The 24,098-nt window shown below is 46.7% G+C and overlaps 1 protein-coding gene across 3 annotated transcripts; it reads left to right on the top strand.

Annotated features, from left to right (window-relative positions):
- Nucleotides 1-987: 987 nt before the first annotated feature.
- On the top strand, nt 988-24,098 carry lrrc61 (leucine rich repeat containing 61). Of its 3 annotated transcripts, XM_080216080.1 has the most exons (9): nt 988-1,066; nt 1,556-1,648; nt 4,559-4,705; nt 14,768-14,828; nt 14,970-15,055; nt 16,429-16,494; nt 18,784-18,852; nt 22,631-22,753; nt 22,883-24,098. In XM_080216080.1, exons 1-9 carry the CDS (start codon nt 1,042-1,044, stop codon nt 22,966-22,968), a joined length of 756 nt encoding a protein of 251 aa, XP_080072206.1. In that variant the 5' UTR covers nt 988-1,041; the 3' UTR covers nt 22,969-24,098. The 3 variants fall into 3 exon arrangements, with proteins under 3 accessions (XP_080072206.1, XP_080072207.1, XP_080072208.1); XM_080216081.1 differs by lacking the exon at nt 4,559-4,705; XM_080216082.1 differs by lacking the exons at nt 14,768-14,828; nt 14,970-15,055.

Below are 24,098 nucleotides of genomic sequence, written 5' to 3'. Positions count from 1 at the left end.
GGTCAGTAAGATCATGTCCAGGGTACTTGGCAATTTTACACATCACCAGCTCCTCAACAGTGTGCTTCAAGAAGAGTTTAGAGAAGGCAAGTGGGTGGGTGGGTTGTGGGGGGGTGGTGAGGCACCATCTTGAGATGAAGGCACATTTCTTCACTCGTATGGTGGTAAACCTTTGGAATGCCTGACACCACAGGATAGTGGATACACCATTGGCACATATATTTCAGGTTGGACTCTTGGGGATCAAGGGATGATCGGACAGTGCCTTGGCACAGTGGGTTAGCACCATTGTCTCACAGCGCCAGGGACCCAGCCTTGGTCACTGTGCGGAGTCTGCACATTCTCCCCGTGTCTGCAAGGGTTTCCTCTGGGTGCTCCGGTTTCCTCCTACAGTCCGAAAGACGTGCCGGTCAGGGTGCATTGGCCGTACTAAATTCTCCCTCAGTGTACCTGAACAGCCACCGGAGTGTGGCAACTTGGGGATTTTCACAGTAATTTCATTGCAGTATTAAGTAAGCTTACTTGTGACATTAATAAATAAACTTTAATGATCGGTTTGATGGCGGGGAACTCGATGGTCAATGCTGCTCTTACTTATTTTGTTAAATGCTACCCAATCCTTTTGGGTTGGCATTTTAATATGTAATATCCAAATTATGGTAAACTGGTTTATTTTAAAATCATATTAAAACTAATGCAAACGTTAAGTTTTAGGGTTGCCAACTTTGACACATATTCCGAAGGTTTAATCATATAACCTTTTGCTTCATCTTGTCAAACAATTTCTTTTAACAATCCGTATTGTATTCCATGAAGAATAAATGTCTTTTCAATTGAACCAGTTGAGTGCGGGGATGGGGGAGCCGCACTTTAGTCAACGCTCTCGGGATTAAACTCCAGGCCAATCCGGGAGGGTTGGCAACCCCGGGCAGCGCAACCAGGTTTGACGGTCGCGAAGTTTCTTTTTGCGACAGTGCGTCCCCGGCCGGAAGTGAAGGCCGCAGTTGCCCCGGTAACAGAGGCCGGATCCCCGGGCCCGGGATGGAGGCCAAAGGCCGCCCGGGGAGTGAGTTAACCCCGAGACCCCTGACCTTGCCCCCTACTGAGCTTCGAGCCCTCCCTTTAAAGCTTGCCTCCCCAGCCATCTGACCCTTGACCCCCCCCCAGCCACCTGACCCTCTCCCTCGCCCTCCCCCCTGCGCCACCTGACCCTTATACACCCCCCCTTGAACCCTCCTCTAAACACATAACTCTTCAACATCCTCTCTCGGCATCTGACCCTTGACCCATCACCTTATTCTTACAGCGCACCAACCATTTGAGTCCCCTCTAAATACATGATCCTTGAACCACACGGTCATCTGATCATTAACCCCACCTCTGGTAATCTGATTCTTAACCACCCACCCCACCTTTCTGACTATCTAACCCTTGACCCCATCCTTACTGACTGTTGACCCCAGGCAGTCACCTCCACCCACCAGCCATCAGATTTTGCCCCAAGACCTGTGCTTGAGTCTAACATGCGGTCCTTTTTCATTCTGTTTCCTTTCAGATGAAAAAGTAAAAATCACAGTTCAGATGCTCAAGTCAAACACTGGACAATTTGACTTGGAGTCAATCCTGTTCCTGAAACTGAAGAATATTGGTGAGTGGAAGGGTAATTGGAGCACTGGAGTGGGGGAGTACTTTCTAATCTATCACAATCATGAACATTCTAAAGTTTAAGTCTAAGCATTAGTGCTTACATTAACACTGCAATGAAATTACTGTGAAATCCCCTAGTTGCCACACTCCTGTTTGGGTGCACTGAGGGAGAATTTAGCATGGCCAATGCACCTATCCAGCACGTCTTTGACTGCAGGAGCAAACCTGAGCACCCAGAGGAAACCCATGCAGACACGGGGAGAACGTGCAGACTCCGCACAGATAGTAACCCAAGCTGGAATCGAACCCGGTCCCTGGTGCTGTGAGACACCATGCCGCCCTAGAAGGCACTGGGTTAATCCAATGCAGCAAAGCCAGCTTCAGCGCAGCCATTAATATATTGCTTATTCAAATAATGTAGTTGCTGGTATTTACTGGAGTCCCTTTTTTTAATTCATTCTTGGGACATGGGTGTCGCTGGCTGGGGCCAGCATTTATTTCCCATCCCTAGTTGCCCTTGAGAAGGTGCTGGTGAGCTGCCTTCTTGAATCGCTGCAGTCCACATGCTGTGGGTTGATCCACATGCCGTTAGGGAGAGAATTCCCGGACTTCACCCAGCGACTGCGAAGGAACGGCGATATATTTCCCTTGTATCTCTCACTTCCCAGAGAACTCCTCAGTCAATAGACCAGTGTTTGAAATTGAGTGGTGTGTCCTCGGCGAAAATGCTAATTAAATGTGAACCCACTCAGCTAGCAGATGGACAACCTGATAATGTGTGTGTTTGAGATGGTGGTTGAGGGTTAAATGTTGTCCTCTTCCCTTTGTTCGATTAAATCCACGTGATCCTATATGTCCCTGTGAGCTGACAGATGTGGCTTCTGCTTTTTTTTTCAGCCGAAAGTCTAATTAGTGCTATAATGATCTGGTTATAAATCACAGATCTGTTTAATATACACATTGACATTATTCCCCTTCGCTGCTGATTAAATATGTGGCTGAATAAAGCTGCAGATAACCCAGCTTTATCTGTGGTAATATGCCGAGTGTTCCAATTTATGTAACCACCTAACTAACATAGTCTATATTATGCTAAAATTATATTCATAAACTGCTCACTCACTTCTCCTTTTCAGAGTGTGAGAATAACAATCAGCCCCGCAACCTCTCACCCTTGTCACAGAATCCCTACAGTGCAGAAGGAGGCCATTCAGAACGTTAAGTCTGCACCAACTACCCCTTTGCGCTATCCCCATAACAATGCCTACAATGCAAGAGAGGCAGTTGGGTCCATCGAGTCTGCACTGACTCTCTGACAGTATCTTATCCAGGCCTTCTCCTCCGCCCCATAAGTCACACATTTCTCATGGTTAATCCACCTACTCTATACGTCTTTGGATACTAAGGGGCAATTTAGCACGGTCAATCCACCTAACCTGCACATCTGTGGACTGTGGGAGGAAATCAGAGCTCCCAGGAAACCCATGCAGACGTGAGGAGAACGAGTAAACTCCACACTTACAGTCATCTAAGGCTGGAATCAAACCCAGATCACTGGCATTGTAAGACAGCAGTGCTAACCACTGTGCCAAATACTCTGCAACTTGTATTTATACTTGTATTTTTTAAAAGCACACCCTTTTCTCTCTCTCTTTGGCTCATCCCTTCTCTTTATTTTTCCGTTTTCCCCATGTTGTATACATTCCCCAGTTAAGAGAGTGTAACTTCATGTTCCCATTCTGCTTCAAAACAGCCTCTCTGAAGGTTGAGAAACACATCAGTCATTATGTAACAGTAGAACAGATCCGATAGGCTGAATGCTGTCCCTATATCTTATGGTTGTGTATAGTCCTCTGCTTTCTCTGTTTTTAAAGTTTATTTATTAGTGTCAAAAGTAGGCTTACATGAACACTGCAATGAAGTTACTGTGAAAATCCCCTAGTGGCCACACTCTGGTGCCTGTTTGGGTTACACTGAGGGAGAATTCAGCATGGCCAGTGCACCTAACCAGCACATCTTTCAGTCTGTGGGAGGAAACCAGAGCACCCGGAGGAAACCCATGCAGACACGGAGAGAGTGCGCAAACTCTTCACAGACAGTGATCCAAGATGGGATCGAACCCGGGTCCCTGGCGCTGTAAAGCAGCAGTGCTTTTTTATTATTCATTTGTGGGACATGGGCATTGCTGGCTGGCCAGCATTTATTGTCCATCCCTAACGGGAGGGGAGCTGAAACCCAACATTGCTGCGGCTCTGGAGTCATGTGTAGGCCAGATCAGGTAAGGACAGCAGATTTCCTTCCCTAAAGGACATTAATGAACCAGATGAGTTTTTCCGACAATTAACAATGGTTTCATAATCATCAGTAGATTCTTAATTCCAGATTTTTTTAATTCAATTCAAATTCCACCATCTGCTGTGACGCGATTCGAACCCGGGACCTGAGAAGATTACCTCCCACCATCCCACCCCTATATATCTTAAGGTCTAAGTGTTGTGTGTAATCTTCTGCTCCTCTCGGTGGAGGAATGTTGTAATTTCAGCACAGGAGGAGCCCATTCAGCCCTCCACATCAGTGCTAGTCACGTAAATAAGCACCACAGAATGGCAAGGTGCAAAGAACTCATGTTATCGAACACTCATAACACAGTCCCACCACTGCCTAATGTGACATGTACACTTGGCCCATTTTGTAGCCTTTTTTTAAATGATCGATTTCTTTTTTCCGCTCTCAAAGATACATGATTGCTTTTTCTGTGGTCAAACATCATTGGAAAAATATGACAATCCTTCCCTTTGCAACATCAAATATGAGAAAGCAAAGCCAAGACCAAAAGACTGTTCCTTCAGTTTGAGGATTTGCCAAAAGTAAGTGCAAGAGGAATGATTATTTATGGTGTTGCTCACTGCAGGGATTTGCAATCTTGGCTGCATTGGTGACTGTGTAAACCTGGAGAGACTGGATTTATCAGGAAATGACATCTCAAATCTCACTCCCCTCGCATCACTCAAACTCCTCACCGTGCTCAACCTATCTGCAAATAGGATCTCCAATCTCGGTAAGCTGGCCTTGAGTCCTGCAAGCACTAAGTATGATAAGCTTGACAAGAACTAGGATATTAAATCCTTCTGTCAATTATCTGACCCCAGCCTGCAATTGCTTCATAACAGTTTGAGTTCATAGAATCCCTTCACTGCAGAAATAGGCCATTTGGCCATCAAGCCTATACTGACAACAATCCCACCCAGGCTTTATCCCCATAACTCCATGTATTGGATGGTACAGTAGTTAGCGCTGATTCCTCACAGCGCCAGGGACCTGGGTTCGATTCCCGCCTCGGGTCACTGACTGTGTGGAGTCTGCACGTTCTCCCTGTGTCTGTGTGGATTTCCTCTGGGTGCTCCAGTTTCCTCCCACAGTCCCAAAGACATGCCAGTTAGGGTGCATGAGCTGTGCTAAATTCTCCTTCCGTGTGCCTGAACAGGCACTGACTGGAGTGTGGCGACTAGGGGATTTTCACAGTAACTTCATTGCAGTGTTAATGTAAGCCTACTGTGATTGTCTGTGCGGAGTTTGAACGTTCTCCCCTTTTCTGCATGGGTTTCCTCCGGGTGCTCTGCTTCCCCCCCACAATTCAAAGATGCGTAGATTAGGTGGATTGGCCATGGTAAATTGCTTCTTAATGTCCCAAAATGTGTAGCCTAGGGAAATTAACGGGGTAAATACATGGGTTTGCAGGGTAATGCTGGGTAAGAATCGGTGCTGACTTGATGGGCCAAACAGCTTCCAGCAGGGATTCTACGATGGCCGAGAAACCTCAATTCCATCTGATTTTCACATCCCTTGATTTTCTCCGAGAGACTGGGAATATCTTTTGTCCGTTTTCCCTGAACTGTCCCAACACCAAACTTTGCAAACAGTGTCACCATGAAAACCTCAATGTAACAGGAAATTAAGCCATCAAAATATTGACGTAGGAATCGGTAAATGGATCATAGGTCAGGGGAGTTGAGTTCCTCTGTGATATCCAAATGAGCTGTAAGAATTTTTAAAATTAATTCATGGCCAGCATTTATTGCCCATTTCTAGTTGCCCTTGGAGGGCAGTTGAGAGTCAACCATATTGCTGTGGCTCTGGAGTCACATGTAGGCCAGACCAGGTAAGGAGTGCAGATTTCCTTGCCAAGAGAATATTAGTGAACCAGATGGGTTTTTCCGACAATCGACAATGGTTTCATGGTCATCAGTAGATTCTTAATTCCCGATTTTTAAAATTGAATTCAAATTCCACCATCTCCTGTTCCCAGAACATTAGCTGAGTTTCTGGATTAATAGTCTAATTCTACATGGCCATCGCATCCCTTGTATTGTCCTCCAAATAGAACAGTGGCTCCTTATCACTCCTTTCCTTGTGAGTTGTTACCCAATTAAAAACACCAGTATGCTTTGATCACCCAGCATGTTTTGGGTTTATTTTAAGCTTGAATCACGTGCAGCTATTAAATATTCTACTGGTGAATCACATTAAAGAATACCTTTCTACTCCGAGAGAAATAGGAAGGTGTTTGTGTTGCCGGAAAGACATCGGCTGTTGGTGGGTTTGACAGAAAATTGCTAGGGTGCAGTGCATGTTTATATAATGGGCCGACATGGTGGCATGGTGGTTAGCACTGTAGCACTGTGCGGAGTTTGCACTTTCTCCTCGTGTCCGTATGGTTTTCCTCCCATAGTCTGAAAGACATAGAAACACGTGAAAACTTAGAAAGACAGGCTGGTTAGGTATATTGGCCATGCTAAATTTTTCCTCTGTATCCGAACAGGCGCCCGAGTGTGGTGACTGGGGGATTTTCACAGTAACTTCATTGCTGTGTTAATGTAAGCCTACTTGTGACACTAATAAATAAATTTGAAACTTAATGCAACCTTGATGTTCAAAAGCGCTGCTTGACTTTTTGAGATGGAGTCGCCGTGGCAGAGCAGAGTGTGGATGTAATTCCGAGAGTGTTGAGCCCTAATGAAGACCCTTAGGGTCGGGGAAAGGGGGGTGGTATTGCTGATTGAGTGTCTTTTTTATACAAGTACAGCTGCTTTGGGAGCGTTGAAGAGCCCAGCAAAAATTAAATATTGAGACATCTGTTTATGAAGGTGTTGTGACTGTTATCCTTAATGAAGGTTTTTGGGCCAACTAGCGATCATGGCAGATGGCAAACCTGACAAGACAGCGACTGATGCAACCTCGATCACACATTAACTGTTTTGGCAATAAACGGCCCCGCCTGCTGCTGTGTCTTTTAACTGAGCAATGATTAGGCCATCGGGTTAAAACAATAAAGAGCAAAATCTATCCCGTTTTCCTTCCACCATTGTGGTCGTTCACACAGTGCAACAGAATTGGATTTGTTGACTAATCCTAGCAATCAATCGCAATGCGTTTCCCACACACAGACACGAGGTGAGGATAAAGCTCCAGTGATCACGAGTTTTGGGAACCAGGGCTCTAAAGTAATCTGTCCCTCTCGGGGAGTGTGTTCGTTGCAAATGCGAATCCACATGGCAGTTTTCAAATTAATCAGCGCCGTCCCCTTCCCCCCCACATCACCTCTCGGGGAAACATTTCTTCCTAGATTGAAAACACTCAAACTGAAATGATATTCCTAAAGATTAGTTCAGAAACTCCACCCCCCCACCATGACCACCACCACAGGCTTTGTCCTCTGGCTCTACAGCACTGGACAAAGTGAACTAACTTGACATGGTCAAGATTACCTAGTCCAGTGTGGGGCAATCTGGGCTAGTGAGTGAGCTGCGTGATTGTCCCCTCCTTCACCTCAGCGGGCTACAAGATTGAAACCGGGCTTGTTCACTAACCGTGACCCTCATGAATAAGATTCAATACATTTAATAAACACCAGATATTTCATAACGAGTTCTCGAAAGTGCTTCTTCAGCGTCAGGGACCCAGTTTCAATTCAAACACTGAGACGGCATGGTGGTTAGTACTGCTGCCCCCCCAGTGCCGGGGTATTCATATATTAATAGAACTGTCATCAACTTCAAATGGTAAAAACAAAAGAAATATTGACACTTTGGACACAGAGGGAGTGCACGGCTCTCGCAGTCAATGTTGTGAGCAATCAGCACCCACCTCACTTCACTTGCCCTCGCTTTATGTGCGAATCTGTTCAGTCACACCGGTAGGAAAAAAAACAGCATAGGGGGGAATCAGCGGAATGTGGTAATCCTGTGCGTGGGCAATGGTCAACAAAATGTCAAACTCTGTTTCCCCCCCAAACTCTATTCCACTCCCCCCGAACTCTGTTTCCCCTCCCCCGAACAGTAACACCCACTGCTCTCTATACCTGCCTATTCATGGGTGTGACTGTGATTGGCACTCGATGGGCTGAATGGCCTCCTTCTGTACAGCAGTGATTCAATATATTGCATGTTCTGTCTACAGCAGAGGAATAAATGAATTGTTTCTAAATTGTGGAAATTTGGTTTCAACTCCTCGTCCCTGTGTTCTGCTAATTTGGCTTGAAGCATGAACAGTGAGTGGGGAGTGCAGTGGGCTGGTGAGTCACCTGGGAAAACCGAGCAGAGGGAGGAACCTGGTACCCGGTTTGGTTTTGTTCCAAGAGTGTGTGGTTTTAATGTGACAGAAGCTGGGTTTCCACCCTGCCGTGCCCACAGATTCTTAGCATCATTTCAACCCAGTAGATATTTCTGACAAACAAGTGCTGAGGGAGACATAAATATAAGCACTGCCTTTGACAGAAAGAAAATCTGACATTGGTATTGTGCTCATCACCAGCCTGAATATGTCCCAGAGTGCTGAAGCAAAGTCACTGTTGTTTGATTGATTTGATTTATTATTGTCACATGTATTGCAATACAGTAAAAAGTATTGTTTCTTGCACGCTATACAAACAAACATACTGTTCATAGAGAAGGAAAGGAGAGTGTGCAGAATGTAGTGTTACAGTTATAGTTAGGGTGTAGAGAAAGATCAGCTTAATGCAAAGTAATTCCATTCAAAAGTCTTGAGTCGTTTGGTACATGTCCTCAAACTTCTGTACCTTTTTTCCGACGCAAGAAGATGGAATGTCCAGGGTGCGTGGGATCCTTAATTATGCTGGCTGCTTTGTTGAGGCAGTGGGAAGTGTAGACAGAGTCAATGGATGGGAGGCTGGTTTGTGTGATGGATTGGGCTACAGTCTTGGGCAGAGCACGAACCATACCAAGCTGTGATACAACCAGAAAACGTGCTTTTTGTGATGTGATGCCAAATTTCTTAGTCTTCTAAGAAAGTCAAAGCATTGGTGGGCTTTCTTAACTACAGTATTTGCGGTGGGAAGGTTTGTTGGTGATCTGGATACCTATGTGGCTAATCCAGTTCAGTGTCTGGTCAGTGGTAACCCCTGGGATGTTAATAATGGGGGATTCAGCGAGGTAAGGTAGTTGAATGTCAAGGGGCAATGGGTGGATCCTCTCGTTAGAGATGATCATTGCCTGGCACTTGTGTGGCATGAATGTTACTCACCACTTGTCAACCCAAGCCAGGATAATGTCCAGTACTTGCTCATTTGGACATCGACTGCTTCAGTATAGAATCCCTACAGTGCAGAAGGAGGCCATTCAGCCCATTGCATCTACACCAACCACGGTTCATAAGAACTTAAGAAATAGGAGCAGGAGTAGGCCATCTAGCCCTTTGAGCCTGCCCCGCCATTCAACAAGATCATGGCTGATCTGAAGTGGATCAGTTCCACTTTCCTGCTTTCTCCCCATAACCCTTAATTCCCTTGTCTATCAGAAACCTATCTACCCGTGACTTAAACATATTCAGCAAGGTAGCCTCCACCACTTCAATGGGCAGAGAATTCCAGAGGCTCACCACCCTTTGAGTGAAGAAATTCCTCCTCAACTCCGATCTAAACTGCCCCTCCACTTTATTTTGAGGCTGTGCCCTCGAGCTCTGCTATCCTTTCTAAGCAGGAAGAATCTGTCTACCTCTGATTCCACTGGGCCCTATCCTCATAACCCTGTTTGTTTACCTAAATTGCCTGGAGAGCAATTTAGCATGGCAAATCAACCTAACCTGCACATCTTTGGAGTGTGGGAGGAAACTGGAACAGCTGGAGGAATCTCACAGAGATGCGGGGGAATGTGCAAATTCCACACAGACAATGACCCAAACTGGGAATCGAACCTGGGCGCTGTGAGGGAGCAGTTCTGCCCATAGTTTATTGGCTTTAGTTGTGTGATATCAATATCTCATTTATTTGCAGATGTCATTGCCGGGGAGAGAGGCGGGGGAACAATGGCCTATTAATCCAGAATCTCAGCTAATGTTCTGGGGACCCGGGTTTGAATCCCGTCCAGCAGATAGTGGAGTTTGAATTCAACTTTAAAAAATCTGGAATTAAGAATCTACTGGTGACCATGAAACCATTGTCCATTGATGAAAAACTAGGTTCATTAATGTCCTTTAGGGAAGGAAATCTGGTGCCCTTACCCAATCTGGCCTACGTGTGACTCCAGAGCCACATGTTTGGTTGACTGTCATTGCCCTCGGGCAACTAGGGATGGACAATAAATGCTGGCCAGCCAGCGACGCCCATGTCCAATGAATGAATAAAGAGTTTAGTTGGAGGGGCTGGAGATTTGAAATGAAAGAATTGGGCACCTGAAATTAAGCTACAGTCAGCTCCAACAATTAGCCTGCAGAAAATTGGACCTGGCTGAAGTTTGAATATACATAACTCAGACAGCTGCCGGGGCATATCTGGATCCACCCTGTCGATACCCCATCAAGTAACCGTTGCTCCTATTTGATGTCCAAGGCACCTGGGGGTGCTATGGTGTCCTATCAACAGGTCATCAACTAGAGCATTGGACACTGAGATCCCCACCCCCACCACTTCCGAGACCCCATTAGCACAAGACCAAGAGCAGGTGGGAAAAAAGTGCGAGGCCACAGGGGGATAAAATAGGCATTCTGGACAACTTGGGAGTAAAAACTTGAGATTGGAGACGACCGAATCAGACCAGATGAGAGAAGGAAGGAAGGAAGAAACAGCCAGTGAGAATCACCTTCGCGAAAAGGAACCAGAGGGGACTTGGGGATCTACAGCCTGCAAGCCACCTTTACAGGTACATCACTGAATCCCGGGTGTTTCTTGTACACACAGTGGGTAATTTACAGATTAACTATTTTTAATAAAATTTGTGCGTTATATATCTGTGTCCGTACTTTGTTTTTCTCATAAATAAAGGCACCTGGGTAAAACTTTTAGTAAGAAGCTGGTTGAAGTATCTGAATGGGATAGATACAACAAAATAGTCTTGCGAGATTAAAAATGAGGTTTGATTTGTTAGGGATTGAGGGAACAGTTTGGGAAGAGTGGGAGGAGACTTGTGTGGAGCTAAACACCAGCATAGATCAGTTGGGCTGAATGGCCTGTTTGTATGCTGTAAATTCTTGAGAGATTGACTCCTTTATAGCAGTGAGCCCATTCTAGCTCTGTCCGTCTTGTGGACATCAACATATTTGAAATTTATTTATTTGTATCACAAGTAGGCTTACATTAACACTGCAATGAAGTTACTGTGAAATTCCCCTAGTTGCCATATTCCAGTGCCTGTTCGGGTACACTGAGGGAGTTTTTAGCATGGCCAGTGCACCTAACTAGCACGTCTTTCGGACTGTCAGAGGAAACCCACACGCTCAAGGGGAGAACATGCAGACTCCATACAGACAGTGACCCAAGCTGGGAATCGAACCCAGGTCCCTGGTGCTGTGAGGCAGCAATGCTAACCGCTGTGCTGCTGTACCTACCGTCACACTGTTAATCATCTGGACCAAGTCTTTAAAAGATTCACAAACCATGCAGCTCTTTTGTGACATTAATAAATCTAAAGTCCTGTTATTGAACCCAGTTCTGTGATCCCTGATTGTACCAAAACCCTCCCAACTCTCTTTCTTTGCATCATATTGTTGAATCCACCAGATATGAATTTCTTTTAGAAATATAGGGGGCAATTCTCCCAAAAGTGCTGAGTTGGCAGGAAAGCTGTTCTAAATCCCGACTGTATTGTCTGTTCAGCTTCTCACCTGAATCTCCACATTCTGCACTGCAGGGGTCCCAGTCGGGAATCTCATTAAAAATCCGGGGAGGCGGGGCAGGGCCTACTCAGCCCGGAGCTGACAGTTCTGGAACTCTGCACATGCGCGCTGGCCCCGATCTGTCAAACTCCCGTTTGCTGGCCAGCAATCCGGGACCCCCGCAGTGCTGTCCGTCGAGCCCCCCCATGGCTCGATTGCGGCACTCACAGCAATTCCCGGGCCAGTTCTGACACCCCCCCCACCCAATCCTGGAGCGCCATTATATCCAGGCCCCACCTGCCAGCAGTGGTGATCTTCCCCTCATCCTGGCAGACCACTCCTCCCTATTAGGCTCAGACCCTCCTGGAAAGCAGGCCCCCGCCCACCCCAATTGCTGCCCTCCCTCCATCACAGATCGATCCTGTCTGTAAAGTGGCAGCGGGACCCACCCATCCCCAGCAATCACCCCTAGGGTCTGCCCACAATAGCTCCACCCTCTTGGCAGTGCCCCATGCCTGGTGGGCAGTGCCAAGCTATCCCCTCGACATGGGCAATTTGCCCCTTGGGGAGTGCCAGGGTGCCCATGCCCAGGTGGCACCCTCCCTGGTGCCTTATCCCTTGGGGGGGAGGGCCCAATTGCCCCCTGTTCATTCTGGTGTGGTCTCCCGCTAGTTCCGTGAACATGGGGAACTAGTGTGAACCCCGCTGGAATGATGTACTCCTGATAGGGTGGGAGATTCAATCGGGACCGACAAATTCCTGATAATGAACATATATACATATTTAAAATACATGCAGAAAAGATTTAAATCACTTCCTGCTGGTTTCCAGCATGGTCTGGCTGGTGACTGTTCGCTGGCTGTGGGCAATCCACGTGCATTCCTGGAATGTGCAGAAATCCCTGTCCAAGGCTGCAGACCCGCGTCTCCCACCGCAACATAAGAACATAAGAAATAGGAGTAGGCCATCTAGCCCTTTGAGCCTGCTCCGCCATACAATAAGATCATGGCTGATCTAAACTGGATCAGTTCCACTTTCCCGCTTTCTCCCCATAACCCTTAATTCCCTTGTCTATCAGAAATCTATCTACCCATGACTTAAATATATTCAGCGAGGTAGCCTCCACCACTTCAACGGGCAGAGAATTCCAGAGATTCACCACCCTTTGAGTGAAGAAGTTCCTCCTCAACTCTGATCTAAACTGCCCCCCCCCGCCTTATTTTGAGGCTGTGCCCTCTAGTTCTGCTATCCTTTCTAAGTGGGAAGAATCTCTCTACCTCTGTCCTATCTAGCCCCTTCATTATCTTGTAAGTCTCTATAAGATTCCCCCCTCAGCCTTCTAAACTCTAACAAGTACAGACCCAGTCTATTCAATCTCTCTTTGTAGGCTAACCCCCTCACCTCCGGTATCAGCCTGGTGAACCTTCTCTGTACTCCCTCCAAGGCCAATATATCCTTGCGCAAGTGCGGCGACCAAAACTGAACACAGTACTGCAGTTGCGGCCTCACCAGGGCCCTGTACAGTTGCAGCAAGATCTCCCTGCTTTTATATTCTGTCCCCCTTGCGATAAAGGCCAACATTCCATTCGCCTTCTTGATCACCTGATGCACCTGCAGACTGAGTTTTTGTGATTCGTGCACAAGGACCCCCAGGTCCCTCTGCACAGTAGCATGCTGCAGCTTTTCACCCTTTAAATAATAATCCCTCCTACTATTATTTCTTCCAAAGTGGATAACCTCACATTTGCTAACATTATACTCCATCTGCCAGGTCCTCGCCCACTCACTCAGCCTATCCAGATCTCTCTGCAGACTTTCTGCGCCTTCAACGCAATTTGCTTTTCCACTCGTCTTCATGTCATCAGCAAATCAGGCGACCTGCCAGAAATGCGGCCATAATTTCCACTGAACTCTAATTCCCAAAAAAAGGTCACCATGGGCAAGAGTAGTGGCATTGTCACTGGGCTAGTAATCCAGCGACCCAGGATAAATGCTCTGGATACCTGGGTTCAAATCCCACCACGGCAGATTTTGAAATTTGAATTCAATAAAATCCTGGAATTAAAAGTGACCATGAAACCATTGTTGTAAAACCCATCTGGTTCACTAATGCCCTTTTAGGGGGAAGAATCTGCCATTCTTACGTGGTCTGGCCTACACGGTACATTGGTTAGCACTGCTGCCTCTCAACTCCAGGGACCCGGATTCAATTCCAGCTTTGATTCACTGTCTCTGTGGAGTTTGCACATTCTCCCTATGTTTGCGTGGGTTTCCTCCAGGTGGTCCAGTTTCCTTCCACAGTTCTAAGATGGATTGGCAATGCTAAATTGCATCTTAGTGTCCAAAGATATGTAGGTTAGGTGGATTGGCCATGAGAAATGTGTGAGGTTACAGGGATAGGCCAAGGGAGAGGGCCTGGGTAAGAAACTCTTGTCAGAGAAGCAGAGTGGACTCGGTGGACCAAATGGCCTCTCCTGCACTGTGGGCATTTTTCTTTATCCACATTGTGACTCCAGATCCATAGCAATGTAGTTGACTCTGAGCTGAAATGGTGCAGCAAGCCACTGAGTTCATTAGGGATGGTTAACAAATGCTGGCTCAGCCAGCGATGGCCACATCCCATTGAAAGAATAAAACAGCAGTGCGTGCCTGTGAGTTCCGCTGCACTACGAGGATTAGGTAGATTACTAAAAATGTGAGGTTTGGAATCACCCACTTGCTGGGCAGTCTGTCCCCCACCCTCTCATCTTTGGGCCAATCTATGCCTGCGCCCTCACTCCTTGCTGGGCAGTCTGTCCCCCACCCCCTTCCCCCACTACGCCCACCCTCCCATCTTCAGGACAGCCCCTCACCCACCCTCCTTCTCACTGGGCAGTCTGTCCCCCTGACCATGTAGCAACAGTACCACCTTCAGCCATGAAAGAGAACTTCCTCAGTGATATCAAAGTCACGCTGCTGAAACTTGCATTCCTTTGATGAGAGGTGACATTTAAAAATATCATTTTTTTAATTGTAGATCCCCTGCGCTCTTGTGAAAGTCTACAGAACCTCAATTTATCAGGAAATCTAATCGGCAGGTAAATCAGCAATTTGTTTTTTTGTCCCCTGTACAGATTATGCTGTGCACTACACTGCTCCTAATTCAGTGAAGGTTGCTGCGGTTAGGTGTTGCAGCGTTAAGTGAAGTCTTGCTTTTAAACTCCTGCACTCTCCTCTAGTGTTGATGCTCTCCGCTCACTCTCTCAGCTGAAGAACCTGGAGACAATTCGACTGAAAGATACTGTTTGCAACTTCAGCAATCCAGGTACTTAATTAGCCTCTCGGCCGTGGTTCAGTCGGAGTTGGTGCCACTCCTGTTCTTTGAGTCAGAAGATGTGGGTAGCACAGTGGTTAGCACTGCTGCTTCACAGCTCCTGGGACCTGGGTTCGATTTCCGGCTTGAGTCACTGTCTTTGCGGAGTTTGCACATTCTCCCCGTGTCTGCATGGGTTTCCTCCGGGTGCTCCAGTTTCCTCCCACAGTCCAAAGATGTGCGGGTTAGGTTGATTGGCCATGCTAAAAATTGCCCCTTAGTGTCCTGAGATGCGTAGGTTAGAAGAATTAGCGGGGTATATAGGGATATGGGAGTAGGGCCTGGGTGGGATTGTGGTCGGGGCAGACACGATGTGTCAAATGGCCTCTTTCTGCACTGTAGGGTTTCTATGATTCTACAATTATGGGCTCGAGTCCCAATTTCTGAGCACAATATCTGCGCCAAAACGATGGCACAGTGGTTAGCACTTCACAACGCGAGGGACCTGTGTTCAATTCCCAGCTTGGCTCACTGTCTGTGTGGAGTCTGCACGTTCTATCCGTGTCTACAGTTGCTCCGGTTTCCTCCCACAATCCAAAGCACAGGCTGGGTGCATTGCTATGCTAAATTGCCCCTTGGTGTCCAAAGATGTGCAGGTTAGTGGATTGGGCATGCTAAATTGTCCTTTAGTGTCCAAAAATCTGTACATTAGAAGGATTAGCCATGGTAAATTATCCCTTATTGTCCCAAAATGTGTAGATTAGGGGGATTAATGGGGTAAATACATGGGATTATGCAGGGTGCAGGAGATAGGGCGCCTGGGTAAAATACTCTGTCAGAGTGTCAGTGCAGACCTGATGGACCGAATGGCCTCCTTCTGCACTGCAGAGATTCTATGCTTTAAAGCAGAAAGTGCATCATCGACGTTAATGCCCTATGAAGTGTCCTGAGGTCAGGCAAGGCTGCAGATAAACGCTGTTTAAAAGCAATCAAATAATTGGACAAGAATCCAGTTAATTTCTTTGCTGTTATGGTTTCTGGCCCTGTGTAAGTGGCAGGATTGCGTCAACAGAGCAGCGGGAGACAAATCCTCAGCCTGCCATTATTTCTGACAGCTTGGCTGTGAGTAACGATGCAAGGTTAAAGTAAGGGTGACTCATTCGAAGCTAGTTAGTCACCACGAAATGGTGCCTGTGCTGACATGATGCAGCACGGATTTGATGTGAGATATTAAAATGGTTTGAAAGGACAAAATAATAGCTGCTTCCGCATTAACACCCTGGCGTCCCAGTAAAGCTCAGGGTGCACAGGGTGGGTGGGAGACAGCAAGCGGCTGAGATGCTGTTTTTATGGAAGGATGTGACTATGAAGTTCTTTGTTTTCAGTTTGTATGAACACATCATATCAGAGTGCAATGCTGGAGATCTTTCCGAAAATAAAAGTACTGGACGGTGAGTAATTTCCAATGATTTTGTTTTATTTGAAGATATGAATTGTTTTGGGGCTTATTTGTGGGACATGGGCGTCACTTGGTTTTATCAATCATCACAGCAATCTTCTGGGCCTTCTATCACGTTGCTGCTTTGAATTATTTTTCCTGCACAGATACAGGTCAAAGGTGCTGCCCCCTGGTTGTGATAGAATCCTTACAGTGCAGAAAAAGGCCATTCGGCCTATTGAGTCTGCACTGACCAGAATCCCACCCAGGCCCTATCCCCATAACCCTACTTATTTACCCTGCTAATCCCCCGACACTAGGAGAGAATTTAGTATGGCCAATCAACCTAACCCGCACAACTTTGGAGGAAACTGGAGCACCCGGAGGAAACCCATCTGGAGAACATGCAAACTCCACAGTGACCCAAGCCGGGAATCGAGCCTGGCTCCTAGTGCTGTGAGGCAGCAGTGTTCACTGCTGTGTCACCATACCGCCCCCTACTGGATGTCTGATAGAGGTGGTCGTTGCCACTATAAGAGCCTGAATTCAGAATGATGGATTAAATTGTAAAAAAAAATGTAACTTGTGATATCATAAAATCCCTACAGCGTTAAAAAAAGGCCATTCGGCCTATCGAACCTGCCCCACAACAATCCCACCCAGGTCCCACCTATCTACCTCGCTAATCCCACCTTAACCTTGAGTTTAGAAGGATATGGGGGGATCTCAGTTAAACTTGCAGAATACTGAAAGGCCTGGATAGAGTGGACGTGGGAAAGATGTTTCCATTAGTAGGACAGACTGGGATCCGAGGGCACAGCTTCAGAGTAAAGGGACGGCTCTTTAGAATTGAGATGAGGAGGAATTTCTTCAGCCAGAGGGTGGTGAATCTCTGGAATTCATTGCCAGAGGGCTGTGGAGGCCAGATCATTGAGAGTCTTTAAGACAAAGACAGATAGATTCTTGATTGGTAGGGGGGATCAAAGGTTATGGGGAAAAGGTGGGAGAATAGGGTTGAGAAACCTATCAGCTGTGAGCAGACTCGATGGGCTGAACGACTTAATTCTGATCCAATATCTTCTGGTCTTAACCCTACTTATTTATCCAGCTAATCCCCCCTGATACTAAGGAGCAGTTTAACATGGCCAATCCACATAACCTGCACATCTTTGGGGTGTGGGAGGAAATCCACGCAGACACGGGGAGAACTTGCAGACTCCACACAGACACTGACCCAAGGCTGGAATGGAACCCGGGTACCTGGCGCTGTGTGTGTCAGCGTGCCGCTCCAAGGGGGGGGTTGTGAAGCTGGAGATCTCATCACAGATCCTCCTGTTTAGATGGTGGGTGTTTGATGGCTGCTGAGCTCTTTGGTTTCATACAGAAGTAGCTCCCTGGTGCAGCACCCACGACTGGGCAGGTGCCTGTTAGGGGCCTCCCTCTGCTCGCTTCGCCCGAGAGAAGGGCTAGAATGGGTGTCCCAAACGTAAGCAGTCCCAAACTGTCCTGGCCAAGAGAATCCCAGATAGTGGGATCACCATGCACGTGATCAGAAACACACTCACGTGGGCACACACATAATTGAAGTAGTAAATACCCTGAAGTGGAGAAGTGTCACAGCTTCTGCTGTATAATCTTAGCATTGGTGATTTCAGTGAAGCCCAGGTCTCTGTGAAACACCAACAGTCTGAACTGACCTTCACCTTTGATCAAAGTTGTAAATTTGGGGCATGATCGTTTACTGAAAGTAACTGTGTGGAAATAGAATCCCAAACAAATGAAATGGAGAAGTTCTATCAGTGGTTAGCACTGCTGCCTCCCAGTGCCAGGAACCCGGGTTCAATTCTGGCCTCGAGTGACTATCTGTGTGGAGTTTGCACACCCTCCCAGTGTCTGCGTGGATTTCCTCCAGGTGCTCTGGTTTCCTCCCACAGTTCAAAGTTGTACAGGTTAGGTTGATTGGCTGTGCTAAATTGCCCTTTATCAGGGGGACTTAACAGGGTAAATATGTGGGGTTATGGGGATAGGGTGGGATTGTTGCAGGTGCAGTCCTGATGGGCTGAATGGCCTCCTTCTGCAGTGGAGGGATTCTATGATTGGTCAGAGTCATTTGTGGTGAAATGTATCATTTCTGTGTGCTGTCACACTGGTTATGATGATAATCTGAAGCTCTGATTTCTGTTCCTGAAGTAACAGCCATCAATCTGAATTTGAATCTTTCCATTTAATTAAGAGTCAAAGTATCTGAATATGTGGCGACTATGGTTTATAAAGTGCAGCTTCTCTTCTGTTTTGTCTGCAGGGGAGAGAATATCAGGCAGGGGTAGTGATTTGTTCCAGCTCTGCAAAGACATGGATTCTTCCCTGAAAGGTTTGGTGCCTCTTCATTCTAATATTGCTGAGAGTGTAAGTGAACGCCTGTTTTCCCTGTGTGCTCATAGAGTGCTTTTGGACGCTGGGGTGCTAACTGGGCTACTCCGGTGTCGTCCCAATCTGGTTCACAATTCCAGTGCCCTCCTGTCACACTTTCTGTCCATTTTCAGATGTGCAATTTTTGTTTGTGATTAAAATAACATCACTGACAACTGTAGTAAGCTTTTAGAATCATAGAACAGAATCCCTGCAGTGCAGAGGGAGGCCATTTGGCCCAATGAGCATGCACTGACCAGAATCCCACCCAGGCCCTATTCCCATAACCCCAGGTATTTACCCTGCTAATCTCCCTGACACAAAGGGGCAATTTAGCATGGCCAATCACCTAACCTACACATCTTTGGACAGTGGGAGTAAACTGGAGCACCTGGAGGAAACCCACGCAGACATGGGGAGAACGTACAGACTCTGTACAGTCACCAAGGCTGGAATTGAACCCGGGCCCCTGGCGCTGTGAGACAGCAGTGCTAGCCACCGTGCCAATTTGTTTTCATCCTTTGCGGGATAAACAACTGTTGCTGATCTTTTTCCTAGCAATATTTTGATTTTCTTTCTCCCTCCTCTCCGACAGTTCCAAAGTACCACATTTTGTGGCGTTGCTCTCAGCAACTCTGTGAGTGGCAAATGTGTGAAGGGGAAAGTGTTTCAGGGGATATGTACAGGAAATGCTTGCTGTCTAATTAGTCAACTTGATCTAATAAAAGCTTTTACAGGGTGATACAGCACGAAAGATAGCCATTCAGTCCATTAAATGTGTTTATAATTTTCAGTAGTTCAAGCTTTTTTAAGTCAGATTCTCTTCACAACACTGAAATCTGTTCCCAGCTGGATATTGCACATTATGCTCCTATTTTGGCTACATTAATGTGCCACTGTTGTCTATCATTCCATATTGAATTGCGCATCAGCTGTTTTGTATTTTGAGTTAGTTATTTGTCCTGGTGCTTTTGAAATGAAGGCCTATTTTCCCAACATTGCCACCTTCCTCACAATCCTCTGTTATTTAAAAAGTATCACCTGGTTTGTGGAGTATTTTCTCCGATTATCCGCTTTTACCTGCAGTGAAAATGCCTTTAGTGTTTAGACAATACTGAAGAAACTGTATTCAGTCAAAAAAAACAGAGACACTTACAACTCCTCCGCACTGCACCAAAATACCCTGAGACAGTTCCAACTTCTCCACACTGCACCAAAATACCCTGAGACAGTTACAACTCCCGAACACTGCACTAAAACACCCCGAGACACTTATAACTCCCCCACACAGCACCAAAACACCTCAGGACACTTAGAACTACCCCACACTGTACCAAAACACACCAAGGCACTTACAACTCCCCCACATTGCACCAAAACAACTGAGACACTTACAACTCCCCCACACAGCACCAAAACACCTTGGGACACTTACAACTCCCCCAAACTGTACCAAAACACCCTGAGACACTACCCGCACACTGCACCAAAACACACCGACACACTTAAAACTCCCCCACACTGCACCAAAACACACCAAGACATTACAACTCCCCCTTATTGCACCAAAACACACCAAGACACTTACAACTCCCCTACGCTGTGCTAAAACACATCAAGACGCTTACAACTCTCCTACACTGCACCAAAACATCCTGAGACACTTACAACTCCTCTGGACTGCATCAAAACACACTGAGACACTTACAACTCCCTCACATGACAACAAAACACCCCGAGACACTTACAACTCCCCCGCACTGCACCAAAACACCCCAAGACACTTACAACTCCCCAAACTGCACCAAATACGGTGTCTTGGCGTTTATTGGTAGGGGGATTGAATTTAGGAGTCGCAGCGTTATGTTGCAACTGTACACAACTCTGGTGCGGCCGCACTTGGAGTACTGTGTGCAGTTCTGGTCCCCACATTACAGGAAGGATGTGGAGGCTTTGGAGAGGGTGCAGAGGAGGTTTACCAGGATGTTGCCTGGTATGGAGGAGAGGTCCTATGAGGAGAGTCTGAGGGATTTGGGGTTGTTTTCGCTGGAAAGAAGGCGGCTAAGAGGGGATCTTATTGAAACATATAAGATGATTAGAGGTTTAGATAGGGTGGATAGTGATAGCCTTTTTCCTCTGATGGAGAAATCTAGCACGAGGGGGCATGGCTTTAAATTAAGGGGGGGTAGTTATAGGACGGATGTCAGGGGTAGGTTCTTTACCCAGAGGGTGGTGAGGGATTGGAATGCCCTGCCTGCTGCAGTTGTAAATGCGCCTAGTTTGGGGGCGTTTAAGAGATCCGGACGAAAAGGGATTGGTTTAGGTTAGTGGGTCATTGTTTTGTAACTGGTCGGCGCAACATCGTGGGCCGAAGGGCCTGTTCTGCGCTGTTATGTTCTATGTTAAAACACCTCAGGACACTTACAACTTCCCCAAACTGCACCAAAACACCTCAGGACACTTACAACTCCCTCACACGACACCAAAACACCCCAAGACACTTACAACTCCCTCACACTGCACCAAAACACACCTAGACACTTAGAACTCCTCCACACTGCACCAAAACACACTGAGACACTTACAACTCCCTCGCACTGCACCAAAACACACCTAGACACTTACAACTCTCCTGCACTGCAGTGCATCTTGTAGACGGTACATACAGCTGTTACTGTGCTTCATTGTTGGAGGGAGTGAATGATCATTTCTGTAGGATTAACTAAATGAAGTGGTCATTGGAATGGTTAGCATTATCTGCTGTGGCTCAGTGAGTGGCAGCACTCTTGTTTCTGAGTCACAAAAATGTCAGAGTTTTACCCACTAGACGCTTCAGCGCAGTCTCAGTACGACAGTGAATCAGAGCCTCATCTGTCCTCACCAGCACGGTTAGTAATCTCACCGTCATCCGAGGCAGAGTGGGGGAACTTCACCTGGTGTCCAGACCAATATTAATCCCTCAAACAACATCACCAATGCTGGTCATTATCGCATTGGCTGGGTGTGGGAGCTAACAATGTGCAAATTGCCTGTTTCCAATTTACAAAGGTGACTTCGTTCATGGGACATGGGCATCACTGGCTGGGTCAGCATTCTAGCTCCTTCCTGAGTGCATTGAAGAGTCAACCCATTGCTGAGGCTCTGGAGTCACATGTAGACCAGACCGGGTGAAGACGGAAGATTTCCTTCCCTAAAGGACATCAGTGAACCAGATGGGTTTTTATGACAATTGACACATAAAGTTTTAAAGTTTATTTATTCGTCACAAATAAGGCTTATATTAACTCTGCAATGAAGTACTGTGAAATTCCCCACTCCAGTGCCTGTTCGGGTCAATGCACCTAACCATCATGTCTTTCAGATTGGAGCACCCAGAGGAAACCCACACAGACACTAGGGGAATGTGCGGATTCCACACACAGTCACCCAAGGCCAGAGTTGAACCCAGGTCCCTGGCTCTGTGAAGCAGCAGTGCTAACCACTGTGCTACAATGCCGACCACATGGTCACCATTAGATTTTTAATTCCAAATTTTTATTGAATTCAAATCCCACCATCTGCCATGACAGGATTTGAACCCAGGACCTCAGAGCATTACCTTGGGTTTCTGGATTACTAGTCCAGCGACAATACCATGAGGCCACTCCCTCCACTGTGCGATGGTTGGCTGTGAGGTGGTTTGGGACATTCAGAGGCAACGGAAGTCACTATATAAATGAAAAGTTTGTCTTTATTTTTAGAAGTATGCAGCAGTGGTGCTGTTGGCGAACGACCTGGCCCTAAGAAATGGGTGGAGGACGGTTACTGGGAGCTTAAACCCACGCGGAAGACCCAGTCTGATGAAGCTGTGGAGCAGTTTTACAGTAAGGGTTATTGTCTAAGTGATTGATCCTATTTGAAATGTCATTCCACAGAGTGTTCTTCCTAAAAACTCGGTGATGTTGATGAATGTTTCTGACAGGTCTTTTCTCCTCCTGTTTGATACTTCCCAGATATTTTGAAAGAATGCCGGGAGCTCAACAATAAGGCTGCTGACGTCATTGCCAAAACAGAGAGGACACTGAGCAATACCAAGTAACTGAGAAGCACGAACAACAGGCACAGTTACTCACAAAGACTCAAGGAATATTGAAGCAGCTGATGATGCTGCTGTTTCCCCCAGTGAACCTGGATTGGTTTTAAATTAAGGAATCCCTATCGAAGCCAAAGAAAGGCATGTTGGCCGATGCTTATACAAATCTTTAGGTGCTGTAGTTTACACAATCTTACCTCCTCACCTTGTCCCATGCTTGTGGAGAGGGGGCCTCTCAAGCTCCACGCGACCCTTTTGTCCTCGAATGGAAGGAGATACCAATGATTCTTTGTGGACTATTGTTGATTATCTTTGGATGTGATAGTAGCAGAACCATTCCTCCAAAGATGTGCAGGTTAGGTGCATTGGCCAAGCTAAATTGCCCCTCTGACCCAGGATGCATAAGTTAGAGGGATTAGCAGGGTAAATACGTGGGGTTACGGGGAAAGGGCCTTGATGAGATTGTTGTTGGTGCATACTTGTCGGGCCAAGTGGCCGCCTTCTGCACTGTAGGGATTCTGTGATGTGACCCAGGAAAAGACCCAGGGGTGGCACAGAGGTTAGTACTGCTGCCTGACAGCTTCAGTGACCTGGGTTCGATTCCCAGCTTGGGTCACTGTTTGTGTGGAGTCTGCACGTTCTCCCCGTGTCTGCATGGGTTTCCTCCAGGTGCTTCGGTTTCCCCTCTCAGTCCAAAGATATGTGGGTTAGGTTGATTGGCCTTGCTAAATTGTTCCTTAGTGTCCCAGGATGCATGATTAGAGGGATCAGTGAGGTCAATATGTGGGGTGACAGGGATAGGAGCTGGATGGGATTGTTTCTGGTGCAGACTCAATGGGCCAAATGGCCTCCTTCTCTGCTGTAGGGTCTCTATGGTTCTATGAAGACATTTAACCTGCATGGAATGAAATCTATTCTACCTCACTTGTTGCAGACAGTGATTGCGTTGTTTGTCACTTTTACTCTTTCTACACCCTTTCACTGTTACTCCACCTTTTTTTAAGTCATTGAATCCCTTGAAACGAAAAATGCATTTTTTTTATTATGCTTGAAGTTTGGCAAGTTAGCTGGAATAAATCGTTCATGTTTATTCCTGTTGTGTCTAAATAAACTGATTAGTTTCGGTTGGCCTGTAT

Source organism: Carcharhinus amblyrhynchos, chromosome 32 (assembly GCF_965287045.1).
Source record: "Carcharhinus amblyrhynchos chromosome 32, sCarAmb.v2.hapA, whole genome shotgun sequence".
Lineage (NCBI taxonomy): Eukaryota > Metazoa > Chordata > Chondrichthyes > Carcharhiniformes > Carcharhinidae > Carcharhinus > Carcharhinus amblyrhynchos.
Note: the sequence above shows the minus strand (reverse complement) of the source record. Positions and strands in the feature narration are given on the sequence as shown.